Below are 13161 nucleotides of genomic sequence, written 5' to 3' on the forward strand. Positions count from 1 at the left end.
AGCATATTGACAAATCTTGCCAGTGTTGTAATTTTAGACTAAAAAGCAATACCCCATTTTCCTAAAAGCTTCAAAGATTGACTTACACATACCTAATAGCATACGAAACTACCAACACAAAGGTCGAATATGTACCTTAGGCAGTATGGAATGCAGAGAAACATAAGGAAAACACATGCACATATCAAGACAAGGCAAGTCATTACAATACATTTTTAACCCCTATTTAGAACTGTAACCATTTTCCATTACTCCCCCAACTCTTCTACAAAGGCACTGAACAGAGACACAATAATGAGGTACACCCAGATATGTGGAGTAAAAAAGGCAGAGTGTTTATTGGTTTCTCAGTCTCCAAACTTTAGGTAGCGCATCACTCAGCACTGAGGTCACAGCGCCGCTGTAGTCACACCACGAGGCAGGCAGACAGTTCAAAGGGCAATCACTCCATGAAACCTAGTCACCTGAAATGATTAAGAGGCTGCTGATGGATGTCCTTTGTAAACAGTGACACATACTAGTTTGAGCTTTTTGCATGGACTCTCACTGCAGATTTAAAGCTGACAATAAAGATAGAATTGTGCTTTTGCATATGGTCAAAATGTAAGAACTTAGTGCGGCTTGGGATATTTAGGCAGGGCATAATTTTGCATATTCTGGGTGAAATTATTCTAAATAGATGAAATGATAAACTTAAATTTACTAGGATTTGGTGCATTCCAAAGACAGTACAATCTTTTTACAAAACATTGCTTCATTTGGCTTTCACTGTAATTATACAAAATGGGAATATGATTTTTTTAAATGGAAAATTATATTACTACTACCGGTACTATGATTTGGCCGGACATATCCTAATAAGCCTATGCATTTCCATTATTTTGACCATACATTGCAAACAAAATGAAAACAAAATTACATTACAACATAACAAAAAAGCACTTGACAATTGTGGTGGAATTTGAACACCCAAATTAAAGAAAAGGTATACCCAGACCCACTGAATTTGAATGGGTTGTGCATCTTTGTAAAATAAAAACAGAAATATTTTAATTTCAATATTGTCTGTCCTTTGAGCATCCAGAAAGATTGAAGTGTACAAAGGCATAGTGACAATTTGGATGATTGCCACAAATGAAAAATTCTTCAAAATAGATCTTCCTGGAAGATTTCACCCATTTCATTTGCTGATAGACAAATTATTGAGCCCTCTCTTTCCCGTATGAAATAACAGTATTTCATATTCCAGTATCAAAATTGACATCTCATAGCCTTTCACCACAATAGGACCAATCTACCACATTCAAACCAAACAAAACACTTACTATCTTTTCTTCTTTCCACCGAGTATGGCAGAGCACCAAACTCTAAGTGAGATGAAGCCACGGACCAAAATTAAAGGCTTAGTTTCAGCCTTGGGGTTTTGCCAGTCATGGATCTGACTTTAATTTGAAAGTCTAAAAAATAGGGATATTTGCACACACAAATTCAAACTGGTGCTCTCAGGATCTGCCACGTTTTGACTTTCCCCATTCCTGCTTAAACATAAACTTACACAACAACACAAACTTATCCTGATATAAAAGGTGATATACCAACATTTCATACATTTTAGGGGAGGACATTTAAGTCAATCTGAAGATCATTAGGTCACAGTATAGAATGTAAAATGCAAATCTCATGAAACTAAATTTGAGATAAACTGTTGCATAAACAATACAGTAATTTAAGAGACTAAAACAGTTGCTTCAGAGGCAAAACAATTCTTCATATTGCCCTTGTGCTTCAGGCAAGACATTTCACACAGAAAATATTATTGAACACGTGCATATTTTTGGATGAAATAATATTTTGAATCTAGGTGCCAGATTTATTTATGAGATTTATTACGAATTCGTGAATCAACAGTAGTTCAAAAACAAGATATCTACCGTCTGTCTTTTGCCTGGTGAAGGAGCTCATTAGTCACCTATGATTTACAAATAAAATCTAATTCATCTCACCTCAGATTAACAGAGTTTAGGGTTTGGCTCATTCATTCTGCAGAAATCCGCACTGTTTTTTCAGCCCCCTGTGACATTTTTTATTTTTTCCGTTACGGACCATGTGTGTCCCCGATTGGCTAATCCACCTGTCAATCAAACCCATTTGAAAATGGGGAGATTCCCTACTGACCAGACTCACATCTTCCTATTGAAGAAGGGTATATACTGGATCTCAGGCAAGTATGTTTTCTTATATATCGTTAAAAATTGATTCTATGAGATTTTATTTTTTCTTTACATTTTATGCAGTGAGTGCCCCAACTTTTAAGGAATCAGTTTTGCTGGAGAGCTGGCAGGGAAGACACCGTATGTTCAGGTACACTGACTTTTAAGAACAGTCAAGAAAAGCCAAGTTTAATACTTTCCCATGGACTTTTACAGTTAAATATGGTCCAGACAGAAAGATATTTCGGGCAAATGATTCTGTAAACATACAATGTAAACTCTTTTTAATGGTGAGATTTTTGAATTTCAACATAAGGTAGCCATTGTTATCACTACCTGTATTCATTTGTCTGTAATAGAAAATGCAAATGAATCAAGATCATACTGTTTGCCACTGAGAAAAAACATGTTGGCGGCCCTATTGTAACCTGCCTACAGCTTGCCCTATTGCTGCACTGCCTCTAAACACTACTTTTATCTTTTGGCACCAATCTAAATCAAGGTGCTTATGCCATTTCAAAGCAATGAATTCAAAATCTATAAACAAATAAAGGGGAAAAAAAGATCAAATCTAAAAGTACATAAAATATTCAAAAAAAAAGGAAGAAAACATAAAACATAACAAATAAATGTAACAGACCATTACTATCACGTGCAATTTGCTACCACAATGTAATACTGTGAACTGCACCATCTCTCCCACATTAGGAAATAAACTAAGAGCACAAAAATAATAATAACTGATTTAAAAGTTCATGGCTCCAGGCAGCTCTGAAAAACTGTCCCAAAGCAAAAAAAAATGAGACATATGGTTAACTAATTGGGATATCTTCACAGTTTCAAACCTGTAGTGTTTAATGTGTGCTACTGTGGTAGACCCAAGTGATAAAAGTCAACAGGAAAACTACTGAGCAACGCAAAATAACTGAGGATGTAACAAAAACCATGTCTGATAGCTTAGACTTCTGGGTTAAATCGTACCTACCAACAAGATATAGCTATAAATAACTCTTTTTAGACCCCTGCGTCCCGTTTTCTCCTCACCCAAGCAGTTATTACAAAGACACACATACATACAAACATACCATTATGTTACAAAGAGACACATTCAGGAAGTGAGGAAATGCTGGATTTGATTGCTATATAGAGCCCTTATACAAGATCGCAATCAAAACAGTCTGTGTGCAGGAGTGCAAGAGTGTTAAATAATATTGTGAATTAACTCAAGTGAAGAACTGTGTATAAAAAGTTTGTAACCGATCAATGGGTCCGTCCTGTGGGGTGTCCCAAAAAGTCCTCTGTTCAAGCATATAGTGGGATGACAATTACAATACTTAAAAGAAATTCCGAGAGTTCTATTATTAATGTCTTTCTGTAAATCTTTTTGTTGTCAAAATGGCTCTGAAGTGCTAAACTGCAAAAATGATGACACAGGAGGTGGGAGACAGGAGCAGTGGTGTGCGTCCTTGTTCAGTAGTCAATACAAGCCAAACTAGTGTCTTAAATCGCCATAGTAACCACATACATACAAGCAGGTTCTCTGGTTAAGGCAGTGGTGGAGAGACACGTAGACTAGGTAAGTTTGGCGTTCAGGGCTCATGGCAGTGACGGCGCCCTCTACTGGCGACAATACTGTTTCTGCTTATCGTAGCATCGGCATCAATTTGTGGCTCATTCAAAGGACATCAGATTGGCTGGTACCTGGAAGGAGAGTGAAAATATCAAGTGTATAAATAAAATATGTGATAATTAGTTTTAATATGTGATAATTAGTTTAAAGAGATTAATTCTGCTACCACCACCTCTACGAATATGAATTCTAACGGTGCCACTAAAACAACTATTCATACTTCATCCACAACTACAGCTATTTATTACTTATAACTGCAACCAGGACTAATAGCATTTGTTAAATCTGATAAAACTATTACAGGGGTGAGACTGGAGTACCCTCTCGAGATAGAAACATTTTAAACCAAACATTGATGGTTTAATCCCCACTCCCCACATTTGTTTTTTATCTTCTTACAAAGTCTGTGTCTATATTGTTATGTGAATGTGAGATTGTTATATGTGTGAATTCATTTTAGCCTCTTACCTGTTGCCTGTTACTCTGGCAGGCTGCGCTCAGATGCTTGAACCAAAGTAAAGCGTTCATTCGATTTCCTGCTTGGTACTTGTACGTGTTACCTAGGCAACAGAGACAAAAACAATGTGAGTGCCAAGATCTTTTCACCTGTTTTTCCCAATCTCTGGAAACTCTCGCTTGACTTTGGCTCAGCTGACGGTTTCAGAAGTAGCCAAGGCTGAAACCCGAGTACGTGCAGAAATAGGGAGAAGAGGCTGATACAACTTGCATGTGCCTCAGATAGTCTGCCTGAATGAGTGGACTGAATTTAGATGTGTGGACTCAAGCAAGTTATGAAAAACTCAGGAAATAACAGGATTCAAACGTAGTTTTCAATATTGCCTTTTGGGCTTTTCTGTACTAGGGTCGCCACAACAACACCTGTGCACTATTGATAGTCATTAGTCATTGAGTGGCACAGAAATGATACAGGCCTGTGACCAGTTGTGGTTAGACTCTTTATGATAAGAAATGATAATTATACTAATAAAGGAGACCACATTAAAGTCTAATAGATAGATTATGGTTTTAATAAGGTTTTATTGGTTATTCTGCACTCTTCTCCTTTAGTGTTAATTTTACAATGATTATCAATGTTTTGATTTGTTTGTATTATGATTTTAATGTCTGTCTTATTCTGTAAAGCACTTTGAATTACTTTTTGTACAACTTGTGCTATACAAATAAACTTGCCTTGCTTTGCCTTAATTAGATTAATAGAGTCTGGGTTGACCAATAAATAAGCACCTTACTGAATCAGGCAGATGATTTATTTTATTGGGAAATGCCAAAATAAAACAATGTTATATCAGTATTAATGGTGTGGAGTAGCAATGAAGCATGGTTTAATGTGTAATTAAGTTTGGAGCTCTTGTAAAATATTCCACGTGAATGCAATAATAAAGTTGCAAACTATTCAGATAATAGACAGTGATGCGTCTTACCGTGCTCTGAGTCAGTGAGCATAAAAACATCAGGATGCTCGGGGTCGTCCGCCATCATCGCCATGAGCCCCACCACACACACACTCTTACACGATGTGGACTTAAACTGGGCACAGACACAAGAAATACCACTCAGTCTCTTTCCTGTTGCAGCTTTGTCTATACTCTCCTTCATTTCAGACTGAAACTGAAGATGGAGGAATGTTAACCTGAGTGTTTTGTGTGTGTAACCTCCGCACACGGTTCTCATTAGCCTCGGAGTGACACACGGGACGCGCTGATGTCATTGGGCTCATTATTCAGTGAGTGATCCCATCTGTGTCCCCCACTGTGCCAGACTACAGCCCCCTGCTCCCCCCAAACACACTACACTGCATTTGTTCTCCGTCTAAGAGTAGCTCACCTTCAAATAAGTTTGTCTATTCGTGCATTTCAGCTTCCCATTTATAGGTGCCATTTTGAGCACTTTTCCCTATTCAAAAGATTGATTATTTAATTTAGAATTGCTATGGCAACAGTGCTAATTTTTTATCACTGTGAAACCAATGAATAGCCAAAGCCATCTACAACAACTAATCCGTTTGATGGTGATAATTGATTATAGAGAATATTTATTTCAGTAATCAATACTTGTCTTTATCGTTCGTGTGCTGAGAGCAGAGGAGTTAAAAGTACAAGAATATTAGTAGTTTTAGTTAAAAAGTGCAATGGTAGTAATGGAAATAGTAAAATAGACCTCAAAGTATAGACCTCAGTAAAAGTAATCACAAAGCAGTGTTTTGCATTAGAGTTAATTTGGTAATCAAAATCATACAGGAAGTGTGGCTAATGACTGTCGTTGCCATTTATGATAGCATGTGTTTGCTCTGAGGTTTCATGGTTGCCTGTAAAACCAACTAGTCCTTAGGATGTTTGTGTAGTTATACCTATTATTTTTCTCCTATTGTCCTTTGCAATATAAATGTACTTGAACCAAATTAAGTGTGACTTACATGCTTCCTTTCTGTGGCCTTCAGGGACTTGGCAGTGTAGTAGTAAAGCTGGGTACCACAGAGTGCCACCCAGTATTTGGTCCAAGATGCCACCTATAAACACACAGCAAAAAAAGCACTACTAATAGAAATATCACTGCTACACCGTTAATTACAATGGCTTAGTTTTTACATGGTCCTGTGAGGGCACAAGGAGTATATTGACCTGGAACTCCTAAAGTTTGGATCGGTAAGTACCAAAAAACACAACATAACAATATGAAATACATGCTTAACAGGCTCATGAATCATACTACTGTAATTTTCCACAACACTAACTGTCAGGTATACAGTCTTACCAGTAAAGAGGTTCATGAATCATACTAACTGTCAGGTGTACAGCATTACCAGTTAATGCTAATCAAAAGAGAAAAAGCTTCAGTCTAGACAAAGAAGAGACTTTGCCTGGAGGGTGTTCTGTGGGTGTACCAAAACCGTTTTAATTCAAATTATTAAGTATTGTCATATTTTCCATATAATTGTTTTGCGCAAATTGAAAGCAAAAAATAAAGTAGCTAAACATATAATTGAAAGTGAATATAAAAACTACTTTAATACTACTACTTTAATAGGTCCACATTGATATTTTCATTGAACAGGTGTGTAAGGTGGAGGAGTGAGCTCACTGTTGGTTTCTTGCCCTCTTTCAGCACAGTCTTTCTCCTCAGAACGCCCTGTACTGTGACCGCCCCGGGATACAAGTGCACCGCAAGCTCCTCTGACTCAGCTGAGCTGCAAAAACAGGGGAAATATTATTTAATAATGCAAAGAATACTGTATGTAACTGTCAGAGGACAGTGAAAATCTGAAGGCGTTGCAATGTGCAGAAAATAAATCTAACATAGACAGGACCTCTGCCAAGTCAATAGTCTCATCTTGCAATGGTTTAGCTACAGAAATTGAATTATTATTGGCATTTCTGGCATTGAGAAAAGTGGGGCAATACTTTATAATAACTGAATTTGTCCTAATAAAGCATGAACAAAGACTTAATTCAAGATAAAAAAAAATGCTCATTCGGGCTTAATATCAACTCTTTATTTTACCAATTAATGTCCTAACCCAAACTCTTAGCCTTATCCCCTTAATTAAGAAGTTAGCAAGCCAGAATCATTCTTAAAACTTTATTACGAATGAAGTCTTTGTCCAAGCTTTATTAAGACTAATAAATATGAAGTTACAATAAAGTAGTACCAGATATGTTAGAGGCTTTAACTATATCATATCATAACGGAAAACAAATATATTATGGGATTATGAAAACTGAAACCTGAATAAGAATCTGTTGAAAAGAATTTCAATGAAAATGAAAACCAATCTAATAAAGGATTTATAGTTAACAGTATGTTTCACAGTGTTGTACATTTCAGGAAGAAGGCAGAATACCATTAGTGGAAAACCCAGACACAAAGCACTGAGACACCATAAAAAAATGTTGCCTTTTGTATGTTTCCAAATGTCCAATTTTACAGATATAAATCTTTGCAGTTATAGGAGCATAAAGTAGAGGACGACTGGACAGGATGGTGAGCAGATTGTGTCTGTGCTGTGAAGGAAGCTCTGAGCAAGTGCCCCAAAAAAAGCCTGGTGGAAAAAACAGATTTGGAAACCACTATAAAAGAAAAAAAGATTGTTCATTATGCAACCACTATGAAAGCAATGAGCAAAGCATAAGAGTTCGTCCCATTCAATGTTAGGATTTACATTTGTCAGGAAAGTTTTAAGTGGAGCTCTGAATAACAAGGGAAAGTTTTAAGTTTCAAGTTGAAGTAGGTTTTAAAAAGTTAAGTCTTCAAAGTTCACTACACAGTCAATGTACAAAAACAGGCTTTATATTATGAATTCTGTGTGATCTGCTACACTGCAGTTCATATCAGTTCATATCAGTACATTTGGAACTTGTTCTTAATCTTGTAATTGTTCATGCCTGATTTGTGTACTTCAACTTGTGTGCATTTCAACTTTACATGCAGGAAATGCGGAAGACAGAAAAAAGGCTACAACAGAAATATAGCAGGAAATGACCACCACCAAAAATCCCTTGAGGGTTAAAGGCCTTAGAAAAACAGTTAACAGCAGCTGAGGGTGACCCCTAGTGGAGAGAAGGGGTACGGAGAGGTTTAGTTCAGCCTGTTTTGTACCTGCTGGGCCTCAGGACGCCTCTGTAGGGGATTCGAGCCACTCGGGTCACTGGGCCCAGAGAGTGGTAGAAGCGAGTCCTGTTCACAATGGGATAAGACAGGGTTGGACAGGGGAGACTGGTAACAGGTTTGTGGGGCTTTAATACAAGGTTTGGTCCATTGGGTTAGGTCTGGAGAAATGAAGGGTGTTATTTGTTAAAAAGGTTGGTTATTATCAACAGCTGGGTTTCTGGCACTAGAATTTAACAATAAGATGCAAGAAGGTTAACTGTAAGCTTTTCCAATCTCCAAAATGCAGCCTAAATGACCATCTAGTTGGATGAAACTTATTTTGCATGGCACCTTGAGGGAAATATGTTTTTACATTTGAATATAAACCCAGCTTGTGTGATTTCAAAGTTCTGAGAGAATGGTGCTCTGGTAAAGAGGTTAGTAAATCTTTGGTTTGAATCATGCATTGTCGATGTTGGTGCAGGTGGACTACTGTGAGAGGGATAAAGCTCAACAATAAATTAATTTCACGCTGAAGAAAAAGCAGACATTTTCATACTTTTGGTAAAAGCTGCGAGCTGTAAAGGAATGAGGCATGACTGAGTTGGCTACAAGGCTTTATGAGAGAGCAGCTGGACATGGTGAGTTTCAAAGTGGATCATTTTCAACAGCTCTGCCTTGAAGTCTTGCATTAGAGATGAGGTTATTTTATGATGGAAGCTGTGGATGTGGAGAATACCCAAACAAAATAATGAGGGAAAAGTACCTCTCAAAAGCCGGCCATGACACCTCTTCACTCAGCTCTGACCCTTCACTGCTCCCTGCAAACAGACAGAAATCATCAAAGCTGCATCTTATCACAAAACTTTCACTCAAGGATAAACTGTGTTTTTAATTCTGAGCTGTCCAGACTGTAATTTTTGAATCAGAGATAGTTTGAAAGCCTAAAATAAATGTGTTGATATTATTTAATAATTATGATGCAAGACATAAGACCAAAGTCATTCTGCGCGAAATTGGATTGTAGGATACTTTTGGGACAGGGATTACATATTACTAGGTGAAAGCAGCTGGTATTTATTCCTACACCTGCCGTTTCAAATTGTAGTGTTATGGTTATTTGAAACAATAATACAAAATCAGTGAATGTTCTAGGAATATGTGGTACCCGCTCTTTGAATGAGAAGCACCTCCAGTAATAACTGTACCATCCCACATGGCAGAATCACATGCAGACAGTCAGCCTTCTTATATCAATACTACAAAACTACAGAACTCACTACCCCCAAACTGAAATGTATAACAAAGCTGTGGTTTTTCACCTCAAGGCTCAAGTCATGATTAAAAACAAATCGAAGTTGTACCCCCCTATATTGTATTGCATTGTGTATGTGTGAATGTGTGTTTGAATGTGTGTTTGACTGTGGGAGTGTCTGAAATGTGAATGTTCACTAAAATATGTGTTTAAAGAATGTGCTTTTAACTGTTTAGTGTAGGGAAAAGTCCAACGCTATACACTCTATATGTGTCGCATCAGCTGGATGCTTTGCCTGTGACTATGTATGACTGCAGTGTCCCTGTCAAATAAATACATGAATAAAAATAATGAAACTTTAAAAATGTAACTGTTGCATGTTTCTTAGATGTTTTATAGCGGTGATTTTGATAACAGAAAAGGAAAAGCTTTACCGAGTGAGATGCCGCTGGACAAAGTGGAACTCTTGGCCTGGACTCGGCTCGGACTCTGGCTCTCCATCACACTGTCGTCCAGTAAATGTCTGGAGCCAGCATTTGGGAACGTCGCACTTTTAAACTCAACCGTGTTCATCTTGTGAATAAAACTGCCCCAAGGAGAAGGAATTATATAACTTTTGTTTTCATTTATACTGTACATTTAACATCAGACTGAAACTGACTTGTATCCCAGACTGTGGCACTTCCTGTGACCGTAGGGCAGGAGGTTTCGTGGAGAGGGGGGAGTGGCGGGGACTTTGGTTCCTTCAGCTGCGATTGTGCATTTACGACCACAGAGAGGAGAAGCTTCCTGACCTGAAAGTAGAGGTAGTACCATAGATAAGCAATTGCAAAACTACTTGCTTGAAACATTGACTCTGTATAATTAACACATTTATTATAAAAATGGAAATAGAATGTTCTGAAAACTGGTAGTACAGTATATTATAATTATTATGATTTAAGAGCCTACTCACCAACAAGGTCCTCTTTAGAGGCATTAGCTCGTGGTGTGCTGGTGCCTGGCTCAATCTTCTGTGACAACCTGAAAATTAAGGATACTATTGATGGTAATTTGTTCAATAAGCGAGGATAGTAAATCCCATCTACAAGATTATGACAGCAGAGGATCCAGGTGGTTGTATCTTACTTGTAATTGTCGTCCTCCACAAACTTCTGCAGCTCCTCTATGTATCTGACAGAGTTGAGATACTTCTGAATATGAGGCATCACAGGCACATCTGGAGAATGGAAGACAGCAAATTGTTAGGTAGTCTAAAATTAATGATAAAACATAAGAACATAAGAAACACAAGAAAGAAAAAAAGATCACTTATTTCATTTCAGTTTATAAGTTGTAGATCATTTGGTTTTAAGACAGAAATACACTAAATTTTATGAAAGTCAAAGTAGGTAGCCAATAACATTTTACTTTCCCGGGTTCACATAAGTTCAATCTTATCTCATAAAATAAATTCAGCGAATAAGCTGTACTATAAACCCACCATATGTGCAGGATCTCTGTAAGTCGGATATGATTCGGAGGATGTTGTTCATGAGATTGGACCTGTGCTCGTTCTCCAGTATGCTGCCAGTCGAGGGATAGGCTGAGTCGATGTACGTCAGGTCTGACAGGTACATGCCTGAAACAAAAAAAGAGGCGACTTTAAGGAGTTGTGTCTTTGTGCGGTTAATGTAATATTTAGACAACACAAACACAAAATACAGGACATTCATAATTTTTGATTAAGACTTGAGACTAAGATTAAGACTCCCAATGCCAACTATGCAAACTCTTTTAGACTCACTACAGGCTTGCTACATGTGTGTTAATGGAATATAAGTAACAGCAATTGTCTGAGATTAACTATCAGAATGATTTCAGACAATCAGCAAATGTATGCCTTCAATAATGCAAAAATAAAAAGATGTTTTATTTTCATATACACAGCCCTAAGCATATGTGAACAAAAGTAGGGTCTACGCCAAGCCCCCATATTTGGTTAAGTCACATGAGTGCATCTAGCAGAGGGGTTAACTTTACAGTAGCAGAAAACAGGGATTTTGAGGCCAAACATAGAGGGTTCAGCCCATTACTTGTAGCACAGACCAGGACACTGTAACATGGCCAGGTTTTCTTTGATGCATAAAGCACTGTGGAGGTATAAGGTTCGGTCTACAAAGAGCATCTTGTAGACAAATAGCACCTCAGACAAAGTGACAAAACATTACAGAGTCTTCTTTGCATATGGCAGAGCGCACCTTAAAATAACTAAAGAACTAAGGTAAGTCCTATAGTAGTAGCAGTAGTATATTATAGTGTAGTATATCCTTTAAAAACAAGTTGGGGTTCAGCTAACAGTTCAAACTCATTTACTTCTTATTGGCATGGTTTGAGATTAATAATGAACATGCATGTTATGTGCACAAAACCTTTGGAATTCTTAGTCTTTCATTATATAAATATCTAGAGACAAACTTGGCACCCCATCATTTTGAAGATTAAGATTAACGTGTTCTAAAGTAACCCAATGGACTGTGTCTATCTTCTGCTCTCTTCTTTCCACTTCTGTCTATTGGAAATTCACACGCCAGCCTGGAGATTGAGAGCAGATGTGGGAGAGCTTATCACACACTCGATTACATGACAACCTCCCACTCTTCTTCTTGGAAAACCATTGTCTCCCCACAGATGCTCACAAATAAATAAGACAGAAAAACACACCCCAAAAAGCTTAAAAACAAGCTAGGACATCAGGGAAGGTGTAGATCCACAGAGGCCAAATACCTCTCAATGCTGTAACCACACAAAATAACGTCATATGACTGGGACTAATTGAGGAAAAGGCGGGAGATGGTTTATACAGTTTTGGAAAGACATCTGTGACGTGAGAAGTGAACATGAACAAGAAAGAAGAAGGTTGTAACATTTCTAAAGGAGAACTCAATGTTGTCATGCACTTTTCCTTACATAAATGTATTGGAATTATCACTCTAATATTCTGGAATAAAACTATGAAATGTTGTTAAATAAAATCTGCAAAAATATCTTGGACTAAACCTGCTTGTGGGACTCCTCTTCAGACTACTACCCTCCCATTCATGGGTTTCAAACAAACGATTCCTTCCTGTGCATTCCTTGTGCGTGACTTTTTCCCCCATTAAAAAGGCATGTCATTTTGTTTTGGATGTGATAATTGCTATAATAAGCAATTATCACATTGTCACAGTTTTAACCCAATGAATACCACTCAATTACGTATGCAAAATTTATTATATATTAAAATACATAAAATAATAATAATGAATGTCGTAAAAGCACTTTCAATAAAATCTACTTTATCTCACTATACCCCTGTCTGAATGTCCTTTCAAGCTCCAAAGCAAACTTCACAGAAACTCCCACTGCAAGGAAATCAAGGATTATGGGAATCAAATTTAAACAATAAACAAACTGCTTTTCGTGTTTTCGGAGGTTAGAAA

General features: G+C 37.4%; 1 protein-coding gene across 3 annotated transcripts in view; it reads right to left on the reverse strand.

Moving 5' to 3' along the window:
- Nucleotides 1–312: 312 nt before the first annotated feature.
- Nucleotides 313–13161, reverse strand: part of LOC117370343 (ras-specific guanine nucleotide-releasing factor RalGPS2-like) — a 65401-nt gene continuing 52552 nt past the window's right edge. Inside the window, exons 10-21 of one of the 3 annotated variants that reach the window (XM_055221047.1) lie at nt 11184–11321; nt 10829–10919; nt 10656–10723; nt 10362–10494; nt 10135–10286; nt 9212–9266; nt 8455–8532; nt 6940–7045; nt 6275–6367; nt 5283–5388; nt 4309–4400; nt 313–3911 (exon numbers count right to left, since the gene is read on the reverse strand). In XM_055221047.1, coding sequence (XP_055077022.1) covers nt 3882–3911; nt 4309–4400; nt 5283–5388; nt 6275–6367; nt 6940–7045; nt 8455–8532; nt 9212–9266; nt 10135–10286; nt 10362–10494; nt 10656–10723; nt 10829–10919; nt 11184–11321 — 1142 coding nt within the window. In that variant the 3' untranslated portion in view covers nt 313–3881. The remainder of the gene's footprint in view (nt 3912–4308; nt 4401–5282; nt 5389–6274; nt 6368–6939; nt 7046–8454; nt 8533–9211; nt 9267–10134; nt 10287–10361; nt 10495–10655; nt 10724–10828; nt 10920–11183; nt 11322–13161) is intronic. The other 2 variants (XM_033965739.2, XM_033965740.2) reach the window with 2 other exon arrangements.

This window comes from Periophthalmus magnuspinnatus, chromosome 4 (genome assembly GCF_009829125.3).
Source record: "Periophthalmus magnuspinnatus isolate fPerMag1 chromosome 4, fPerMag1.2.pri, whole genome shotgun sequence".
Classification (NCBI taxonomy): domain Eukaryota; kingdom Metazoa; phylum Chordata; class Actinopteri; order Gobiiformes; family Gobiidae; genus Periophthalmus; species Periophthalmus magnuspinnatus.